The sequence below is a fragment of the Canis aureus genome, chromosome 27, assembly GCF_053574225.1.
Source record: "Canis aureus isolate CA01 chromosome 27, VMU_Caureus_v.1.0, whole genome shotgun sequence".
NCBI classification, from domain to species: Eukaryota; Metazoa; Chordata; class Mammalia; order Carnivora; family Canidae; genus Canis; species Canis aureus.
The window spans coordinates 21,197,148-21,218,779 of NC_135637.1; the positions used below are offsets into that span (position 1 = coordinate 21,197,148).

Here is a 21,632-nt window from a genome sequence, read left to right on the forward strand (position 1 = left end):
TCCAAGCTCAGACTGGTTAAGCAGAGAGGCTAGATGCTTTCTTCATTTAGCACTTATGTGGTACACGCTTCATAGGAACTCGTATCACCATTGAGACAGTCATCTCCAACACACACCCATTTCCTTGTTACCAAGCTTCCTTTATGACACCTGCACTACTATACATTCTTTCTTTTTTTGGATGGTATTTTTCCTATTCTTTCCCACTAGATACAGGGACCTTGTTTTTTTTCTTGCTAAATTTCGTGCCCCCCACACAGTGCCTGACACACAGTAGGCACTCAGTGAGTGGTTACTACTACACTTGGAAAGTATATATTTAGTAGTACATGTTAGAGAGTGATGCTTTCAGGAAAGTGGAGGACAGTTTTTTAAAAATATTTTATTTATTTATTCCAAAGAGAAAGAGAGAGAATACAAGAGGGGGAAGGGGCAAAGGGAGAGGGAGAAGTAGATGCCCCCCTGAGCAGGGAGTCTGACTCAGGGACTCTGGGATCATGACCTGAGCCAAAGGCAGATGCTTAACCAATTTAGTCACCCAGGCGCCCCAAGGGAGGACAGTTTAAAATGTACAGGTGATTGAGAATAAGTGCACTCTCTGGCTGATTTTAACAACCTTCTAATTCTGCACAGGCATTTTTCCCCCCACTCACCGTTGGCGGCCTCCTCCGGTTTTCTAACTCAGCCACTAGGAAGCATTCCTTTAGGATACGGTTTTTGGACCTGCATAGCACCTGCAAGTAAAGGAAATGAGCTCCACATTCACTACTTCAGAAGTCACTAAGGAGACTTCAGGAAAGCTTGCATAAGTGTGCACGACAGCCCAGAGCCATTTGCTTTAGGAGTGCTTGAAGAAAATGGGGAAAAAATACAAACATGGAGGGAAATGTTTAAATACTGTATCTACTGCACTTGCTACATGGTAAGGCTATCTGAATGGTTTTCTTCTGACACGGTAAAGCAATCACTTGTTCCCAGTCCAGCCGCTACAGAGAATGAACCAGTTCTTTAAGAATCATCTCCAAGATGGTGTCAAGTGAAAAGAGCAAGACGAGGATCACATGTACAGTGTGGGATTATTGTGTGAAGAGAAAGGAAAAAGAGGGAGATACATACACCCCTTGGTTGTACTATCCCAAAAGAATACACAGTCAAATGGCTAGAACAGTTGGCTCTCAGGAGAGAGAGTTAATGACATGGGGTCAAGGACACCAGATTTTATAGTTTGATTTTTCCCCTTATGCACACATTTTCAAAATAATATGTATTATCAAAAATCTTTAATTTTGTTTATATTTTTTAAAGATTTATTATGGAGGGGAAGAGAGCAGAAGGAGAGGGAAGGAGAGAATCTTAAGCAGTTTCCACACCCAGCACGGAGTCCGATGTGGGGCTTGATCTCACAACCCTAAGATCATAACCTGAGCTGAAATCAAAAGTCAGATGCTCAACCGACTGAGCCACACAGGTGCTCCAAAAAGCTTTAATTAAAAAAAAATTAATTTGACACTAAAATTATTTTCCTTGTATCCACACAATGAATTAGAATTATTATTTGGCCTTTAAAACAGAAGGAAATTGTGACACGTGTGAGAACATGAATGAAACTGAGGACATTATGATAAGGGGAAAAAATTAGACACAGGACAGATACTATATGACTCCCACTTCCATGAGGTTCCTAGAGGAGTCACATTCAGAGAGACAGGAAGTACAGTGCTGGCTACAGGGGCTGAGGGAGCAGAACAGGGGAGTTAGTATTCTAACAGGGCAGAGTTTCAGTTCTGCTAGATGGAAAGGATTCTGAAGATTGGCTGTGCAACGATATTATGGTGCTTAATGCTACTAAGCTGCACCCTTAAAAATGGTTGAGATGATAAAATTTTATGTTATGTGTATTTTGCCACAATTCGATGATTCTTAAATTGAAATTTTTTTTAATTTAATCCACTCTGATTCTGCACTGACAATGGCATGAAAAAGCAATTTGAAGGCAGGCGTGAACACATTAGAAATAACCCATCTTGGGGCACCTGGGTGGCTCAGTGGTTGAGCATCTGCCTTTGGCTCACGGTGTGATCCTGGGGTCCTGGGATCAAGGCCTAGCATCAGGCTCCCCATGGGGCCTACTTCTCTCTCTGCCTCTCTCTCTGTGTCTCTCATAAAATCTTTAAAAAGAAAAGAATGCATCTTGAAGTTAAAAGGAAGTCCAAGAACCTTCATCCCTGGCTGGTGAAGTGGAGGACTCTGAGATTTTTCCATGGGAAGCACACTCCGTGGATGGGTTTGAGAAGGGTGTGGGCATGGCGGGCAGAGGCATAGCCAGGAGAGGAGTACTATGTTCCCTGTGTCAGCTGGGGCCCTTTCACTCCTATGTCATTTACAGTGACTTGAGGATGGAGGCCCCACCAGATCCATCCCACCAGTGGGGATATTTGCTAGACACCCCCAGTTGGGAAGAGGTGGGGCTAACACTCAGCCTCAGAGAGCACCTGCATGGAGCAGAGATCCAAAGTTAGGCATAGTTCTCTCTCCTGAACCTCAGAGGTTGGAACAAGTGGTCCTAGGAGTGGCAGAGAAAAGATCAGAAAGGCCAGAAGGTACTCCGGAAATGAACAGTCTGTGTGTTTACTTGAAAATGTCTTCCTACATTTATGCTTTTTTGTAAACCAAGCTAATTAAATAAAATCCAGTTTTTAATAAAACAGTTAACTGTTTCAATATAAAGTAAGGCTTTAAAACACAAGGTTAAAAAAAATAAAAATAAAAATAAATAAAACACAAGGTTTTTCTGATCAGTGAGGTATATGAAAGGACACTGGGACTTGTACCAACAGCCACAGAGGCTAATCTCAGTTCCACCTCATGATGTGACCTTGAGCAAGTTGAGACTTCTCTGAGTCTCAGTTTTCTTGTCTTCTATTCATACTACCCTGGTATATTCTCACTGCAACAAAATCTCTGCTCCTGCCTGGACACCTCACCCTGCAGGGCTCAGTCCCCTTTCCTAACATCATACCACTCCCTGAACACACAGTGAACTCTTCTGAGCCTTAGGGCCTTTGTACATGCTGGCCCCTCAGCCTGGAGTAACCCCGATCTTTCCACAGCCAACAGCATTCTCACTCAGGTTTCAGCCCAAAGTCACCTCCACAGAGGTGTTTTCTCTGATCTCTTAAACTAAATTGAAAATGTCCTTCTTGGCTACCTGGGTGGCTCAGTAGTTGAGCATCTGCCTTTGGCTCAGGGTGTGATCTTGGGGTCCTGGGACTGAGTCCCACATCAGGCTCCCCACAGGGAGCCTGCTTTTCCCTCTGCCTGTGTCTCTGCCTCTGTGTGTCTGTCATGAATAAATAAATAAAATCTTTTAAAAAATGTCCCTCTCAACCATGTTGCCTTATTTTCTTCAGAGCACTTGTTATGGATGGATAACTTATTCATATGCAGTTGACCCTTGAAGAATATGGGCTTGAACTGTGTGGATCCACTTATATGCAGATTTTTTTTACAGTATCAGGACTGTAAATATATTTTCCTTAGGACACTCTTAATACTATTCTCTTTTCTCTAGTTTACTTCCGTTGTAAGAATATAGTATATAATATATATAATATGTGTTAATTGACTGTTTATGTATAAGTAAGGCTTCTGGCAACGGTAAGCTATTCGTAGTTAAGTTTTAGGAGAGTCAAAAGTTATAAGTGGATTTTTGACTGCATAGGAGATTAGCAGGGTCATGTTGCTCAAGGATCAACTGTATATATTTATTCTTGGCCACTCTCCAGACCCATGGCAAACTCCATGAGAACGAGGACTGGCCAGAGTTAGCATGGTTCCTGGCACACAGCAGGGGCAACATATATTCTTGAATCAAGGACATATCATCATACAGATGATCTTGAATATATATTCTGGCCATGACATGCTGGAGTTCTAACATAATGCATTGAAGAAAAATCCAGAAGGCCAAATCTACCCCAAAATCAGTGTCATGGGTGATATACCTAATAACCATCAGAAATACGTATAGTTAAGTTCCAGACTTACTTCTTTCAGATGTCTGTAGAGGAGATCATTGTTTTTTTCTAAGAATCCTATAAAACATTGAAAAATTTTTGAATCAATGGTTTGCCTAAAAATGCAGTTCTATCCCAAATGACTGCAAAGGGAAATCCTGAAAATAATTTCATAGGCTCAGATCAGTTTCTCGACCTTGACGCTATTGACATTGGGGCTGGAGAATTCTTTATCGTGGAGACTGTCTTATGAATTGTAAGATGGTTACCAGCATCCCTGCCCTCTACCCACTCAATGCCAGCAGCACCTTCCCCAGTTTGTCTCTAGACATTGCCAGATGTTCCTGGAAGTGTAATCCCAATGCTGGTTGGGAATGAGGTTCTCAGAATTGAATCTATCTCTCTCTCTCTCTCTCTCTCTCTCTCACACACACACACACACACACTACTCTAAACTCTCACCAGTATCACACTAATGTAGAGCCTTTATGCTAAACATTATACACATATCCTAGTCCAGTAGCAATGAGTTATGCATAAAAGGAATGACATCTAGGTGCACCTGGATCACTGAATCGATTGAGCATCCAACTCTTGGTTTCAGCTCACATCATGATCTCAAAGTCATGGGATTAAGCCCTGTGTTGTGCTCTGTGCTCAGCTCAGAGTCTGCTTGTCCCTCTCTCTCTGCTCCTCTCCCCACTCACACGCTATCTCTAAAATAAAGAAATAAATAAGATGTGGAGGGAAAAAAAAGGAATAACATTGAAACAATGGAGCAGCAGCAGTTGAGCATCTGCCTTTGGCTCAGGGCGTGATCTGGGATTCCTGGGAGTCCTGGGATTGGGCTTCCTGCAGGGATCCTGTTTCTCCCTCTGCCTATGTCTCTGCCTCTCTCCCTGTGTCTCTCATGAATAAATAAATAAAATCTTAAAACAAAACAAAACAACAACAACAACAAAAACAATGGAGTGGCCAGGTGAAGCCTGGTGAGAAAATCTTTCCCACCACTGAGGAAAGTACCAGGACTAGAGGTATCCAACAGTATCTTCATACAGAGGAGGACGTGCCATTTCCGATTTTAACTTCGTTTTTAAGCACCCACTTAAAACCTAATCAGTTACTAATAATTAGATTAGTAGCTAAATGACATTATAAAATTGGCACCAGGGGTGCCTGGCTGGCTCAGTTGGTTTAATGTCTGACTCTTGATCTCAGCTCAGGTCTTGATCTCAGGGTTGTGAGTTCAAGCCCCATGTTGGGCTCCATGTCAGGCTTGGAGCCTACTTAAAAAAAAAAAAAAATCAAAATAGCTAAAAAAAACATGTCTAAGATAAAAAACATCTAAGATACAATCTTTTTAGAAAACTATTTGGAGTTACCAAAACTAACATTTTTATTATGGGAAAATATACATAACATAAATTTTAGCATTTTAACTATTTTTAAGTGTTCAGTGGCATTAAGCATGGTTGCATTTTTGTGCAACTATCACCACCATCCATCTCCAGAATGCATTTTCTCAAACTGAAAATCTGACCCCATTAAACACTACTTCCTCATTCCCCCTCCTCAGCCCCTGATAACCACTATTCTACTTTCTGTCTCAATAAGTTTGACAACTCTAGGTACCTTGTAATTGGAATCATATAGGTTTTGTGTGACTGGCTTCTTTCACTTAGCATAAGGTTTTCAAGGTTCATCCATGTGGTATGAGAGATCAGAGGATCTCTAGGACTGAATAATGCTCTGCTGTTTATGGTATAGCATATTGTGTCAATCCATGCATCCATTGATAGACATTTGGGTTGTTTCCACCTTTTGGCTATTGTGAATAATGTTGTAATGAATGTGGGTGTACAAATATCTATGCAAGTCCCTGCTTTCAATTCTTTTGGGTATACACCCAAAAGAGGTCCAAACTAACTTGTTTTTTTAAAGATTTTATTTATTTATTCATGAGAGACACACAGAGAGAAGCAGAGACATATGCAGAGGAAGAACCAGGCTCCCCACAGGGAGCCCCATGTGGGGTCCAATCCCAGGACCCTGGGATCACAACCTGAGCCAAAGGTAGGCACTCAACCACTGAGCCACCCAGGAGTCCCTGTATAAGATATTTCTATTTTCCTGAAAAGATACAAGAAACTATTGGTTCTTGTGTTTACCTCAGGGAGAAGCTAGGAGTAAAGGAGGCTTTTAGTTTCTTTTTTGGACTTTTCTGTATGGACAACAACTTCTATACATGTAATATGCATAGCCTTACATGTTTATTATTTTTTAAACAAAAATCAATTGATTACCTGCACAGAGAGTAATCCTATTTTAAAATGTTTTCTATTTTTATACCACTGGGAATTTAAAAGACAAAATGTATTAAAGATTCTTAAAGAAATAAACTTATTTAGAAGGGAAAATAATTCAGGGGTGCCTGGCTATCTCAGGTGGTAGAGCATGTGACTCTTGATTTCAGTGTTGTGAGTTCAAGCCCCAAGTTGAGCACAGAGCCTACTTAAAAAGAAAAAAACAGTAAAAATAATTTTTTAAACAAAGAAGCGAAAATAATTTAGAACCTAAAGCAGAAATAACCAACAAAAATATTTTTTAAATGTTTTGAAAGAAAATGCACATAGGAGAATTATTAGTAATAGCTCAAAAGTGTAAACAAACCCAAATGCCTATCAACTGATGAATGGATAAACAAAATGCATTCTATCCGTAGAATGGCATATTATTTAGCCATACAAATAACAACAAGGGTGAACCTTGAAAACATGATGCTAGGTGGAAGAAGCCAGACACAAAAGACCATATATTGTGTGATTCCATCTACATGAAATACTCAGAACAGGCAAATATGCAGAAACAGAAAAAAAAAAAAAAAAAAAAAAAAGAAACAGAAAATAGATCAGTTTATAGCCTAGGGCTGTGGGGGATGGGGCTGCGGAAGATAGAATGGTTGCTAATGCATACAGGGTTTCTTTTTGGGGTGAGGTGTTTTAAAATGCACTGTGTTGATGGTTGCATAACTATCACACGAATATAGTAAAACTAATATACTTTATGCTTTAAGTAGGTGAAATAAAGTGGATATGCATAATAAAATCATGAATGAAATAACTTCAAATGGCATGCTTGCAAGCAGGGCTAGCGAACGTTTGGGATGGACATGCAGCCATTTCTCCACTGGACACAGGCGCACCTCATGGCTTGACCTGCACACCCTGGACACTCGCCTTTGGTGCAGTAGGTGACCTCTCCCGCGTAGTGGAAAAGCCGAAACTCCATCCAGCCAATCCTCTTCCGGCCCTTGGGCCCTGCCAGCTTCCGGCTGCAGCAAGACAGAAATAGACTTGCACTGAAACTTTCTAGTTCCCGGCAACAAAATGCACCAATATATAAAGCAAAGAGCAAAAGAGAAGTCCTGACAAGCGGGTTAAGAACATGACAATGGGTGGAAGCCCAGCATTGGAAGCCAAACACACATGGCAGCCCTAGTTCATCTGACTACAGACCAAGGTCTCCCTCATGTTAGACCCTTCCCTGTGCAGAAAGGGGAACCCTCGTGCACTGGTGATGGGAATGCAAACTGGTGCAGCCACTGTGGAAAATCAGTATGGAGGGGCCTCAAAAAGTTAAAATAGAGCTACCCTATGACCCCGTAATCGTACCACTAGGTATTTACCCAAAGAATACAAAAACGCTGATTCAAATGGACATATGCAACTAATGTTTAAAGCAGCATTATCTACAATAGACAAGATATGGAAGCAGCCCAACTGTCCATCAATTAATGAATGGACAAGGAAGTTGTGAGATTTTATATCCATCTATCTATATCTATATATAAATCTCACATCTTGGGCAGTCCTGGTGGCTCAGTGGTTTAGCACCGCCTGCAGCCTGGGGTGTGATCCTGGAGACCTGGGATCGAGTCCCACATCAGGCTTCCTGCATGGAGCCTGCTTCTTCCTCTGCCTGTGTCTCTGCCTCTCTCTCTCTCTCTCTCTGAATAAATAAATAAATCTTTTAAAAAAATAAATCTCACATCTTCTTTGTAATATATATATATATGTGTGTAGATGTATACATAGATATAGATATGTATCTATATGTAGATATAGATATATGTAATAGAATATTATTTGGCAATAAAAAAGAAAAAATTTGCCATTAGCAACAACCATTTGGATGGAACTAAGGAGGATAATACTAAGTGAAGTCAGAAAAATACAATGCCATATGATTTCACTCATATGTAGAATTTAAGAAATAAATGAACAAAGGGGAAAAAGAGACAGAAAGACAAATCAAGAAACAGACTCTTAACTATAGAGAACACACAGATAGTGACCAGAGGGGAGGTTAGTAAGGGGATCGGGGAAATAGGTGTTGGGGATGAAGGAGTGCACTTGTGATGTACAGAAGTGTGGAATCACTATATTGTACACCTGAAACTAATATTATACTGTATGTTAACTAACTGGAATTGAAATAAAAACTTAAGAGTAAAATTAGATCCTTCTCCTAAGCACTGAGGAATGAAAAAACATGTGAACCACGGAAACACTTATACGATTAAATAAATTCTATTTTTTTCAGGTGATAACTAAGAAATAATTTTACTATCCTACATTTTTGTGATATTGACTGACTAAAATACTCATGAAACATCATTTTTCAGATCTGGTAATTCCAAAATTTTAACAACCTTTTCCTGAAATGTATATACATATATACTGACAGTGCAGATATCCTAAGTGTACAGTTCAGTGAATTTTCCACAAGAAACACATCCATATAACCAGAACCCAGGTCAAGAAACAGAACATTACCAGTTCCCTGAGAACCAAACCCCCACCACCTTGAACTCTTTCCAGTTATGACCTGACATCTAACATAACAGGTTGGTTTTTATCTGGTTTTGTGCTTTATGGAAAGGGAATTGTATAGCATATACTCTTTTGTGTCTGATTTCTTTTGTTAACGTGTTCTGTGATTTACCTACATGACTGCACGTAGTTATAGATTGTGCATTCTCATGGCTGTATGTTATTCCATCTGTGAATATACCACAATTTATTTTTCCATTATTGATTCATTTACTTATCATTGCAATATTTAACAAAAGTCTGATAAGGCCACTACCATTTACTGAGTCTTTGCCATGGCTAGAAATTGCACTAGGTGATTGATGTAGTCATTCACAGCGCTACCCACTAGGTATAGTAATAAGACACATGTCTTATAAGGGGCTGATCCAGGATTCAAAACCAGGGCTTTAGGACTCCTGTGCATGAGATATTCAATTCTCTTCCTTGTCTCAAAGACTAAGTTAAATTTCTAGTCGATTTTCTGGGATGCTATAAATGCTCTATATTTTGACCTGGTGGTGGTGATGTGGGTATACACAAATATGAAGATATGCTGGCTGTACGCTTCAGATATACACATATCACTGTATGTATATTATATTTTTAAACCTAACTTTAAAAGAAGACTATTTCATGCATGTGATCCTATCCAATATGTAACAATCATAGACACATTTTGGATAGGGTCACATGCATGAAATAGTCTTAGAACATTTTGCCTGAGATTCATTTGAATTTTATTGCTACTAACAAAAGGTATGCATGTATATGAGTTGGTGTATCATTATGGTACATCATGTTTCAACATATGAAGGAGTGGCTGTACTCTTGAGGTCCACTGCCCACCCAAGAAAGTGGATATATGATGACCTTCCCCATGCAACAGCTTGTCAAGCGAGATACATACGTTTGGAAGTGTGCATGTTTGCCTACTTTCTCTTCCAATTTCTCCAGGAAACTCAAGTCTGTAGCAGGACCAGGACGGATACATTCTTCATCCTTCCAGAGAAAAAGAGAAGCCTCAATGCTATGGATTGAGGTGAAGTTTAAATGCCTTCACCACTTGTGTCATCTAACACAAGTTCAGGTGAACACTGGGGGTGGGAGTGCAATGATCCGTTACAGGTGCTTAGTTGTCTCAGAAGGGCTGGAAATTCTTTGAAAAGTCAACTCTTCCACCCATCTAGGCCCATATATGGCCTAGAACATATATTCCCTTTTACTAGAAGCAAAATCCTCATGGAAAGAAAGCTATAAAACATGTGCATCTAATTTTTCACATTTCTCCAACTATGTCTATTTCCTATCTCAAATCCTTAACAGTGTTAGGATGTTAACATTTAACTGACCATCTTAACAAGTGAATCAACCCTCCAGCTTTTATTAAAATAGCAAGAAAAAAAAAAAAAAAACAAGGTTCAGGTTGGTGAGACAACCCTCTTGAAGTAGTATCTCTGTTTCCTGATTCCATTAATGGAAAACCACATAGAAGCAAGTATTTATTACTAAAATATTTAAAAATGCTAGTCCAGCCATTCATATGAGCATTGAGTACACATAGAATAACCTATGCCAGTCTGTGCTTCCTGGAACATGCTTCCCCAGAAGTCTATACAATCCTTCCCAGACCATCACACCTAAAATTGAATCATCCTCCCCAGCACATCTAATCCTTTCTGTTTTTTTTTTTTTCATCATTGTACAACGTACTTATTTTACCCATTAACCTGTTTGTTGTCAGTGTCTGTGCTAAGATTTAAAGCCTCGTGAGTGTAGTGGTATTGATCTATTTTGTCCACTGCTGTGTCCCAAAGCACAGGGCACAATCATGGCACCAAGTAAGCACTGCTAAGTATTTGTTGAATGAATTGAGTGTGCATGCTTACCACACAATAGCATAATTCTGAGCCCTGTGCATATACAATCTCAACCTATCCTTACACTTCCTCTTAAGATAACCAGTATCATTGCACTCATTTAAAGACAAGGAGATTGGAGCTCAGAGAGATTAGAACACCCACCTAAGTTTACACAGCTAGTAAGGAATGGGGCTGGGATCTGAATCCAGGTGATACCCATGTTCCTGGCAACTATAGTCACCACCCATTAATGTCCTGCTGGGCTTTAGAATCTTGTTCACACAACAGTTAGATGGAGGAGGAGGCAAGAGGAGAAAAGGGACTTGTAATTTTTGTTAGAAGGGAGATGATCGCGAATGAAAAGGCAAAGAAATAATTTCTCATTGGCTTTTAGATTTAAAAAATAATGTTTAAATTGGAACAACTGTGGATTGGCAGCCATGGATGTTCTCAGAAGGTGCAACTGTTCAAGATAAAGTCACAGGTGCATCCTGAGGAGTCTCAACTCAGGATCACCTGACATTCTTTGTAAAGCCTTCCTTTATGTTTTCTGGCTTTCTGCTCATGCTAAGCAACCAACCCTCTTGAAGCCTGGGAGAAAAAGTCTTCTGCGTGTTGGCAACACTGTTTGAAGACTAAGCCAACATTAATTTTCTCACCAGAATGGAAATGATTCCTTTGTGTCTCTCTTCCACCAAATCACAGATGATCTTGTTGTTGAAATACTGAATTGGTTCCCACTAGAATGACAAAGAAAATAATTCTCTGAGGAGGATTTAGATGAACATGAAAGAGTGAAAAATAATTCTGAGTACTAATGAGGATAAAATCTCCAGTGAAATACTATTGCTTGAGTGAGTCTCTTTCACTAGATTAAGAAATTAAAATGTTTTACCTCTATGCCTTCCATTTCATATTCTGCTTGTTCCGCTTTTAGGGTTCTCTCTATTAACAGTTGCTGGAGTTTCTCATTGCAGTAATTGATGCAGAACTGCTCAAAACTAGAGATGCAAAAATTTAAATAACTAAAGCTACACGAGTAGGCCAATTAAAAATTGTATTTACTTATTTTAAAAAAATTTTTTTAAATACAGAGAAAGTAAAGTCCTTATTCATCACATCATTTACTAAATAGATCAGAAGAGTCAAGCTAAAAGATGATTTTTTTATGGTTATTCCAATTCTGGACCAGTCTATGAATTTGCTGGCTATGGAAATCCAGAGAATTTCTGAGGATGGGAAAACCACTTCCAATAACACTAGAGATGGCTTAAACCAGACTCAGGTCCTAAAGAAGAACAGAGGACCAATAAGTAATGACAAACTCACCCATTCTTGTCGAAGACCTCAAACCCATAGATATCCAGCAATCCAATCACGGTTTTCCCGGTGAAATCCTAGTCAAAGAACACACATTGCTTAGTGAGGTCTTTTACTTAATGACTCTTAAAAGCTGCCCCAAAGCTGAGACTTGGTTCTAAAGCTCACACCTTCTCTCTTTCCAACACTGGATCACAGAAGTCTTATAGGGTGGAAACAAATCTCCCAGCCTGCTCGTTTGGCCTGAAGCCTGCCAGAATCCCACAGCAGCTTCCACGTCTACCACCCAAGAAGCGAGACCTTCCCCTTCTGATTCACCCCCTTGCTTCAGCCCCTCTTGGTCTCCTGAGACCACATTGAAACTCTCTATAGAGAGTAGCAAAGATATTAATCCAGGAGAGAGGACAGTGGTTTGAATTTTAACAGAGGACCTCATTTTAAACAGAGGACCAAGCACATCAGACAGTATGGCTATTTAAAGAAATGATGACCATTTTTTTTGAAAAGGCCACAATTCACATCTATGGCCTCCTAAGCCGATGCCTTCCAAATCTGTCCTTTACATACTCCCACCTTGAGTTTTACATCTATGTACTACTCTGTGCCCAATATCCTTTCCTAAATTTCCAGCTTTGAATAAACTCCTCTTATTACTTAAGTAATTCCACTGAGGGTGAGTTTGAAGGTTTCATATTTTTTTCTTACACATGTTAAAATATACTACCACTGAAGTTAAAAGTTTATGTCTACACTAGAAGCCATCTGGTGTGCTGCAAAGACTGTGCATCCCACACTTTGGGACACACTGCAAAAATCATTCAGTGGGCATTTTTGTGAGCCTACTGTGTGCCAGAAATGTAGACTTGGAAGGACACTGTCCCTGCTCTTTAGGAGCCAGGAGTCGATGCTCACAAATTCTTTAGAGTGACTGTGTCAGTGATAAAGCATCACCACGTTAGTGCATCATCCAAAAATGTGTGGACTAACCTTGTTCACTAAGGAGGAATTGATTTTGTTGACCAGCCAAGTAAATGTTCGTCCGTAAACGGCCTTTGCCATTGCATCTCTAGCATAGACAGAGAGTTCCAGTGTCAATGGGCATATTACCTGAGAACAACAACAGATGTATCATTAGAGAGGTTAAGAGAAAAAAAAAGCCCACCCCTCCTCCTGAGTTTTCAAATTAGACTTTAATGATGGCCACTGAAGGATGTGTGCTGGGAGAAGATGCCACCCCAACCTGCACATGCTCAGGGAGTAGCCATTTCTTGAATGCCCACTACATGCCAGGCATGGAGCTGCTGAGATACAGCCATGACCAAGATAAACAGTTCCAGCCTCTGCAGGCTCACAGTTGGGGAACAGGACATTGACACATCACACACAATCATGTTGCAAGATGAGAACAACGTGAGGAGATATGTATGATGCTTTAGGACAGGGGTGGGATGATCAGGAAGGCTCTTTGAGGATGTGACCCCAGGAACTGAAGGATAAGAAGGTGTTAATTAGAGAAGCACAGGGAACAGCGTTCCAACAGAGGGGACAGCATGGGCAAAGACATCATGAGGGAAAGGCATGGCAAAAGGGAAGCATGGCAAGCTTGGTGTAATGGTTGGAGATGGGGAGGTTGAGGCAGGAGATCCCTGAAGGGGCTGGAAGGCTGGGGTCCAGCCTCCTCTAGGACCACATCCTGCTCTTACATGAGGCAGGCAGCAGCAGTAGCAGGGAGAACAGGTACATTTCCACCAGAGACATTTTTACCTCCTCAGTTTTGGCTTCAATCTTTCTATGGGTGAGAGCTTCCAGAAGGATTGATGGTTGGACCCCCAGGAGCTGAGAAAATGGAAACCGAAACGCCATTCAGTGATTAGACTAGATTTTTGCCAAAACAGATCACATTCACTGTTCTGACTAGCTGGCCTTTACCCACTCCCTCATCTGCTCCCACACTCTTTAAATATCCTAGCCAGTATCAGCCAGAGAACACTGTGTTACCCACTTGGGGACCTGGGCATCCAGCTGCCTCAAGCTCCCCTCTCCTGCCCCTCCACCTCAGAAAAGGGCCGGGTCTTCCCTGTGCTCTTCAAAAGTGGAACATCACCTTGGCGATCCATTTGATCTCGTGGATATCTGGTATGGTGGCACAGCCTTGGTCGTTCTCTTCAAAACAAATGTTCCCCAGGTGTAAGACACTGGCAATAATTCCAAAGAGATTCTAGGAATGTGGGAAAAGGCAAGAATAACAAGGAGAGAAGAGCGGCTGCCTAACTGATGAATGTCATCACAGAAGATCCCCCAAGGAAAACTGCCCCCTTCCCCATTCCAGCCCTGAGCTTTAGCTTGATTTCCTCCTTCCCCAGAAATCAGCCTCTTACCCACTTCAGACATTAAGGGAAGTAGGATAAAGAACCTCAGCCCAGGGTACCCTAATCTCCAGCACCGGACACTCTTGTTTTTTATATCTTCCTCACCCCCTTCCCACCAATAAACCATTTTATAAGCAAATGCCATGATCTATATATCATGATCGCATGATATATAGATAGATATAGATATTTACCCACACACATATATAAATATATTTTAAATTAATTCTCATCTTTGAAAGAACAGTAGTTTTAATCATCAAAAAAGGACGTAAAAACACAATGTTTATAAATCCTACAATTTGCTCCCGTTCAAAAATAGAAGAGTAAATAAATGATAATCCTATAGTTCCAGGGCATCTAAATATTTGAGATTGGATTTGAGAGGAAGAAGAAACATGATCTCCTCCTTGCACACAGCACTGGGAAATGTTAGGGTTGCCAGATGAAAGGGAGAATGCACAGTTAGCATCTGAATTTCAGCTAAGCCATGAATAATTTTGGTCCTAAATGGTGCCCCCAAATAATGATGCCCATTAAAATGTAACTAGGCATCCTATATTTTTATTGGCTGAATCTGGCGACCCTACTAAGTGGTCACCAAGACATCAGGATTGTTTCATCAATCCCAGACCATACAGGCAGTTCCATCCTCAGGGATCATACCTCGAGGTCACCTTCAGTAAAATCGATGACAGAAAAAGCACTGGAAACAGTTTTCCAGTCGTTCTTGTCATTGATAGAGGACTCTTTGGCACAATGACCCTGTGGACAGAGAATTGGGTTGCTTTAAGTCATTTTTATAAGGACAGTTAGACATGCCCATACCTAGTTTTGAATAAAAATGGTTTTCTCTATAAGCATGTAAGAGCTAGTTCTACAATGTTCTGAATTGTAAACAGGTAGGTTTAACTGATTGTCTAGCACAGGATGATTCAAAACTGCTCCTTTTTTCAAACGCATTTAGAATTTTATCTCTGTTCTGGGAAAACTTTCAAAGGTACACATTAGTGGTTTATCTCTTTGAATGTGTATTTTTAAAAAATAGTTTTCCTTGTCATATTTGCCAGATAAATTGAAGATGTCTGTCTCAATAAACATCTGCTAAAATATGCAGGGAGAGGACAGCACTGAAATTGAGAAAGCAATCTTTCTTTAAAAAATATTTTATTTATTTATTCTTAAGAGACAAGGATAGAGAGGCAGAGAGAGAAGCAGACTCCTCATGGAGCAAGGAGTACAATGTGGGACTCAATTCCTGGACCCCAAGATCATGACCTGAGCCGAAGGTAGATGCTTAACCACCTGAGTCAGCCAGGCACCCCAGAAAGGAGTCTTGATGCTTTACAACCTCCAACAGAAACAGCAGTGCAGGACCAGGTAGAAGGAGACCCTTACTCAAGAAAATAAAAGTTTGGCATTTAGAGAAATGCAGGCTATATAGACATGATCAACAGTGGAGATGTGATGACACTTCCACTACTTTAGAAGTTGTCTGTTTTCTATTCTTTTTTAAAAGATTTATTTATTTGAGAGAGTGAGCAAGAGAGAGAACACAAGCCAAAGAGAGAGGCAGAGGGAGAAGCAGACTCCCCACTGAGCAGGGAGCCCAATATGGGGCTCGATCCCAGGGCCCTGGGATCATGACCTGAGCTGAAGGCAGACACAAGAGTCCCTAGAAGTTGTCCTTTAGATAAGACACACACCACCAAATGTCACAATTTAAAGGGAAGATGTTCTAGATAAGGGTTTTTTAAATTTTGCTTTTGTAGTACAGGGTGTTCTTGGATTCCTGGCTATTTGAAGATTTGTCATCTTAAAGATTTCCTTGTTGCAAGGGGAAACCAGAGGTGCCATACTATGGATATATTCACCAGTCAACTGGACGTTGTTAAATCTTCAGCCTCCCAAATATCCCTCCCCGTTCAACCAGCAGCATCTGCTCCCACCACCAACAGGGTGGGGCCAGCTTAGGTCAGTCCTTGGAAGATACCTAAAGGTTTGGAAGCATTGTGGATATACTGCAAAGTAAAGCCACAAGGTTTGTAAAAGTTATGGGAGAACACAAAGTTGAACAAAATAATTCTGGCAAATTGCCTGAAACATTTACAAAGCCTCTGTGGCATGAAGATCTGGCCAAATTAATCAGGCTAGAAAAAAATCTGCAAGTATAAAGACAAGATACGTTCCAAAAGGGAATGATTTGAATATCAAAAGGGTTAGTTGAAGCCCTTGGGAAAAGGATTGAACCCCTCAGATACTTTTATAAATTGACCCTCTCTGATCATGTTACAAAAGTATGTGATGCTATCATATACTTTGCTTTGTTAAAAAAAAAAAAAAATTAGTCCTTCAAAAAAAAATCAGATTTGAATTACTCTTCATTCTAACAATTAGTACAAAGCTTGTAAAGGGGGTTATGAGATTCTTTTATTACGTAGCTTTATTTTTCAAGATAAATTTCAGTCATTCCCACTTTTCCTCCATGACTTACTATATATGTTTGTCCTTATTTTATCAGATTCACTTCATAAAAACTTGTTCTCTTTCTCAAATGATGTCCTCACTTGCACTTTGCCAGGTGACCTCCATTTGAAGCCAGACCCAGGAAAAAGGAAAAAAGTCCAAAAAATCTTGGAGCAAAAAGATGCCAGTGACATCAAATACTGTCAAATACTGACATCAATACACTAGTGCTGGCTGCAGAAAGACTAACGGTGGGGAGTTACACTCTAAAAGTCCATTTTACAGCACTGGATCCTAGGACTGTTTATGGGAATGGCCTGGACTCTTTCCTTACTCCTGAACATAAGGAAGTATGTTCATTTTGCAAACAATTCTCAGAATGGGAGGCGAGAAGGTGGAGAGTCTTTTCCTAACTAGTATTGAAAGCAGAAGGAGGCAGCACAGGTTGTTGACATGGATGGACAATGAGGTACCCTCACACCTAGAACAACATTTCTCACTTCTGCTGTGCTTTAGAATCACCAGGGATTCATTTAATTATACTGAACCACAGGGGAGTATTTAACGCAGCCCTGATGTCTAAGTCCCCACCCCAGACCAATTAGATCTGAATATCTGGAGGGTTGGGTGTGTGTGCACGTGTGTGTGTGTGTGTGTGTGTGTGTGTGTGTGTGTTGAAAAACCTCTTCAAGTGATTTGAATTTCAGCCAATGCTGAGATCCACTCACCTAGATGATCTACCTGCCAGGCATAAACAGAGAGGTTATGATAAGTGTCAAGAAACCAGTCCATAGGATTACCAAAATGGTAATGAGAAAGTTCTTGACCATCCTACAGAAGCCCCCACTAACCCTTGCTCCCTGCCATCAAAGGGTCACCCAAGCCAGGTGCTGGTCCTTCCAACCTGTGAGAGGTATTTATACAGCTGGGGGTCCCGCTCCAGTCCCAGATAAGCAAGGAGCTCCTCTTCGCCACCCTCCAGCAGCTGGTAGAAGATGTGGAAGTTCCTCTCCCCCTGGTTTTGATAGACGACTCGAGACTTTTCTATCAGGTAACTGATGATATGCCCGCCTACTGGAATGCCCTTCAGAACAGAACAAAAAATGCACTATGACAACAATAAGTAAGCCACTCTCTTATTAGTGTCTTCCGAGGAACGGAAATTCCGAATTCAAATGATGATTCTTCTAAGCCTAGTGTTTTCTGGGCTCTTTTCAAAAACTATTTTTTGCCTACCCTGAGGTCATGAGAGATATTTTCTATACTTCTATCTAGAAGTGTGATTATTTTACCATTCACATTTAGGACCACAATTAAAATTTTGTTATGGAGTGAGGTAGAGGGTCAAAGGTCTTTTTATTCACATGGATTTCCACTTGATAGCACCATTTATTGGATAGGCAATCCTATCTATTCAATCACAGTGGTGCTTTTGTCATAAGCCAGGTGACCATATCAAACATGGATGCCTTTGTAGACTCCATTCTGGTCCACTGGCCTTGCACCACTATATATCCTTGTGCCAATATTACAATGTTTTATTTTTAAGATTTTATTTATTTATTTGAGAGAGAGAGAGAGAGAGCACAGGCAGGGGAGTGGCAGAGGGAGAGGGAGAAACAGACTCCCTGCTGAGTAAGGAGCCTGACAACTCAGGGCTCCATCCCAAGACCATGGGATCATGACCTAAGCCAAAGGCAGATGCTTCACTGACCAAGCCCCCCATGCCCCTCATACCATCTTATTTTTAAGAATATTCCAATAAAGGATTTGCATTCCAGAACATATATAGAATTCCTGCAAATCAATGAGAAAAACCACCTATTTAAAAGAGGGCAAAAGGCTTTAACACAAAATTTTTAATTGGCCAGTTATCAAGACTTCATTTGTAATCAGGGAAATACAAACAAATCACAGTGGGAAACCACTATACTCCACCAGAATGTCTCAAACCAAAAGGACTGGTGATACCAAATGTAGACAAGGGTGTAGAGAACCCTGCTGGCAACTGGAACTGTCATTAACTGTCCTAACATTGTTGGAAAGAACCCAGCAACACCACTTCTGGGTGTACGGCCAACGTGAGTGAGTACTAATAACATCTACTCAAAGACATGTGCAAGCACATTCATAGCACTATTTACAATAGCTCCAAATTGGAAAACCCAAATGTCCATCAACAGGAGAACAGATTAAGCATAAGGAGGTCACATAAGCCAAAAATGGCTAACTGCTACAGGAAGCGACACAAATGAACCTGATAGAATGTTGACTGAAAGGAGCCAGACACAAAATAGAACATACTGTATAATTCCATTTACATGAGGCTCAAGGAACAGCAAAATTAATCTGATTATAGAGGTCAGAAGAGTTGGTAACCTTTGGGAAGGCAGGTACTATCAGAGAAGGGCAGGAGAATCTTCTAGGCACTAGAAATGTTTATGTCTTGATCTGAGTGCTGTTTATCACAGGCAGATACATGGATGTAAAATCCATCAAGCCATACTCATGACTTGTGTCCTTTTCAGTATGTATGTTGAATATCAATAAGTTTTATTTTAAAATTTCTTTAAAGATTTCATTTATATATTCATGAGAGACAGAGAGGCAGAGATATAGGCAGAGAGAGAAGCAGGCTCCCCATGGGGATCCCAGTGTGGGACTCAATCACAGGACCCCAGGATCATGCCCTGAGCCGAAGGCTGAAGCTCACCCACTGAGCCACACAGGCATCCCAATAAGAAGTTTTAAGACATAACTACTCTTTTTTTTTTCAAAGTCTAGGCATGCTTCTCCAGAAGTCCATATACCAGCTTCTAGAAAACCCTGAGCCAGTCTGTCATCACTACACTTAATGCTCAGCCAGTGACTGTTCTCCAGTCTAAGTGATACTTTGTCAACTGGGATTCTGTGTCCTTGAGAACTCTCTCAATCCTTCCCACCTGCATCAGCCCCATTTACATTTTGTGCAACATACAACCATACTCTTTCATTATGTATGGTCTCTGGTTGCTTCCATGCCACAGAAGCAGAGCCGAATAGCTGTGACCAAAACCATATGGTCTACAAAGTCTAAAATATTGACTATCTGGCCCTATCCGAAAACATTTGCCAACATATGCCGTATAATTATGTATGCCTAAACAATACATTGTTTAACGTGGGATTGTTCTGGGGCATTGTAAGAAATGGCATTACACTGACACCCAGGACATTCCTAAGACTTGACCGTGTTATGTGTAGCTGCCATTCATTTGTTCTCACTGCTATGTGACACTTCAATGGGTGGACATCCCACCATTTAGCCATTCTGTCACTGGACCCTCAGTCTTCCAGATGTGTTGGTTGTTTTCAGTGTGCTTGTGAATCTATAGGAGTATCTCCAGGAACAGAATGACTCTACCTTAGATTGATTATGTGGTTTCAACTTCCACAGGATAATATACTGTTTTCCAAATGGGTTGCACCAATGTACACCCCCGGCCCCGGCAATGTGTTAGAGTCCCTAGTTAGCTACATATTCACTAATGGCTGGTATCATCAAATTTCTTAATTTTTGGCCCCCTAGAAAGTATGAAATGGTAGCTCATTGTGGTCTTTATTTGCATTTCCCAAAATAGTACTGACCCTGGATTTTTCAATTATTTGAGCCAATAAAGCCCTTCTTCCCTTAGGGTACCTTGGGTCAGGTTGCTGGCATTGGCCAGTTAAGGGATCCCCATGAACCAGTAATAGGAACTTCAGGATACCTTATAGTCAAACTGTATGTCCATGTATTTTCCAAATCTGCTGGAGTTGTCATTCCGGAGTGTTTTGGCATTTCCAAAAGCCTTGGAATACAAAGTGAGGGAGACAGGGACAGGCTGAGCCAAACTGTCATGCATGGTCATTTAAGCTCTTTGTGCTTGTCAACTTCCCAACCCCAAATACCACGACTATGAGAATGGAGGAGAGAGGGGAGCCAGGGATGAAAACCATACTTTATCTTCTAAGAAGGAACCACCAAGTACAGAGGATGTGATGCCAAATACTAGGGATGGAGTTGCAGAAAACGGAAAAGTAGCTTCTCTCTAGCATCCAGTCTAGGGAGGACTAAGGAGAGGTATGGAAGACCCAAGGCCCTTGCTGTTCTAGAAGACACAGTTAATGGCTCCCATTACCAGACCCCTTTTCATATCAAAGAGGTAAATCATTCAACTCATAGGTCTAGTGGGAAGATTCTTTCAACCACAAACATTTAACGTGAAGGGCAACAAAAAATACAGGAAAAAAAATAACTTGTTTGAAATCACCCAGCAAGACAGCCAATGGCAATAGGAGAATTATCAAAATTATTCCAATTAAATAAGAAAAAATATGAATAATAGAGCATGACTTTAGAGCTTACTAATTAATTCTGCCCTGTGCTTTTTAATTGCATTCATCTTGTTTTATTCTCAAAAATCTCCTACGTGGTAGAAACTATGAATAGACCCATTCCACAGATAGGGAAACAGGATCCGGGATCTGGAGTGATTTGCTGAAGCTTGCTGGCATGTGGCTGCCCTGGGATTAGCATCCATGCCTGCTGAACTTCAAAGTTACACCCTTAACCACAGTACTGCCCTTGAGACCCTGCTGCTTAATAGCCAGATGGTGACCTGCCCATTCTGATCAACTTGCCGGGGCAGAGAATTCTTCTTAGTGACCTCCCTAGTACTCCCCTCCCACAGGTTCTCAAAGATTACT

The 21,632-nt window shown here is 40.8% G+C and overlaps 1 protein-coding gene across 1 annotated transcript in view; it reads right to left on the bottom strand.

Moving 5' to 3' along the window:
- MYO1H (myosin IH) overlaps positions 1–21,632 on the bottom strand; it is a 48,250-nt gene that overhangs the window by 19,389 nt on the left and 7,229 nt on the right. Inside the window, exons 5-17 of the mRNA XM_077876021.1 lie at positions 20,654–20,734; positions 17,809–17,988; positions 15,105–15,203; positions 14,174–14,287; positions 13,834–13,905; positions 13,057–13,176; positions 12,079–12,146; positions 11,645–11,750; positions 11,409–11,489; positions 9,798–9,889; positions 7,253–7,347; positions 4,048–4,094; positions 654–734 (exon numbers count right to left, since the gene is read on the bottom strand). Of these exons, the coding sequence (XP_077732147.1) occupies positions 654–734; positions 4,048–4,094; positions 7,253–7,347; positions 9,798–9,889; positions 11,409–11,489; positions 11,645–11,750; positions 12,079–12,146; positions 13,057–13,176; positions 13,834–13,905; positions 14,174–14,287; positions 15,105–15,203; positions 17,809–17,988; positions 20,654–20,734 (1,236 nt within the window). The remainder of the gene's footprint in view (positions 1–653; positions 735–4,047; positions 4,095–7,252; positions 7,348–9,797; positions 9,890–11,408; positions 11,490–11,644; positions 11,751–12,078; positions 12,147–13,056; positions 13,177–13,833; positions 13,906–14,173; positions 14,288–15,104; positions 15,204–17,808; positions 17,989–20,653; positions 20,735–21,632) is intronic.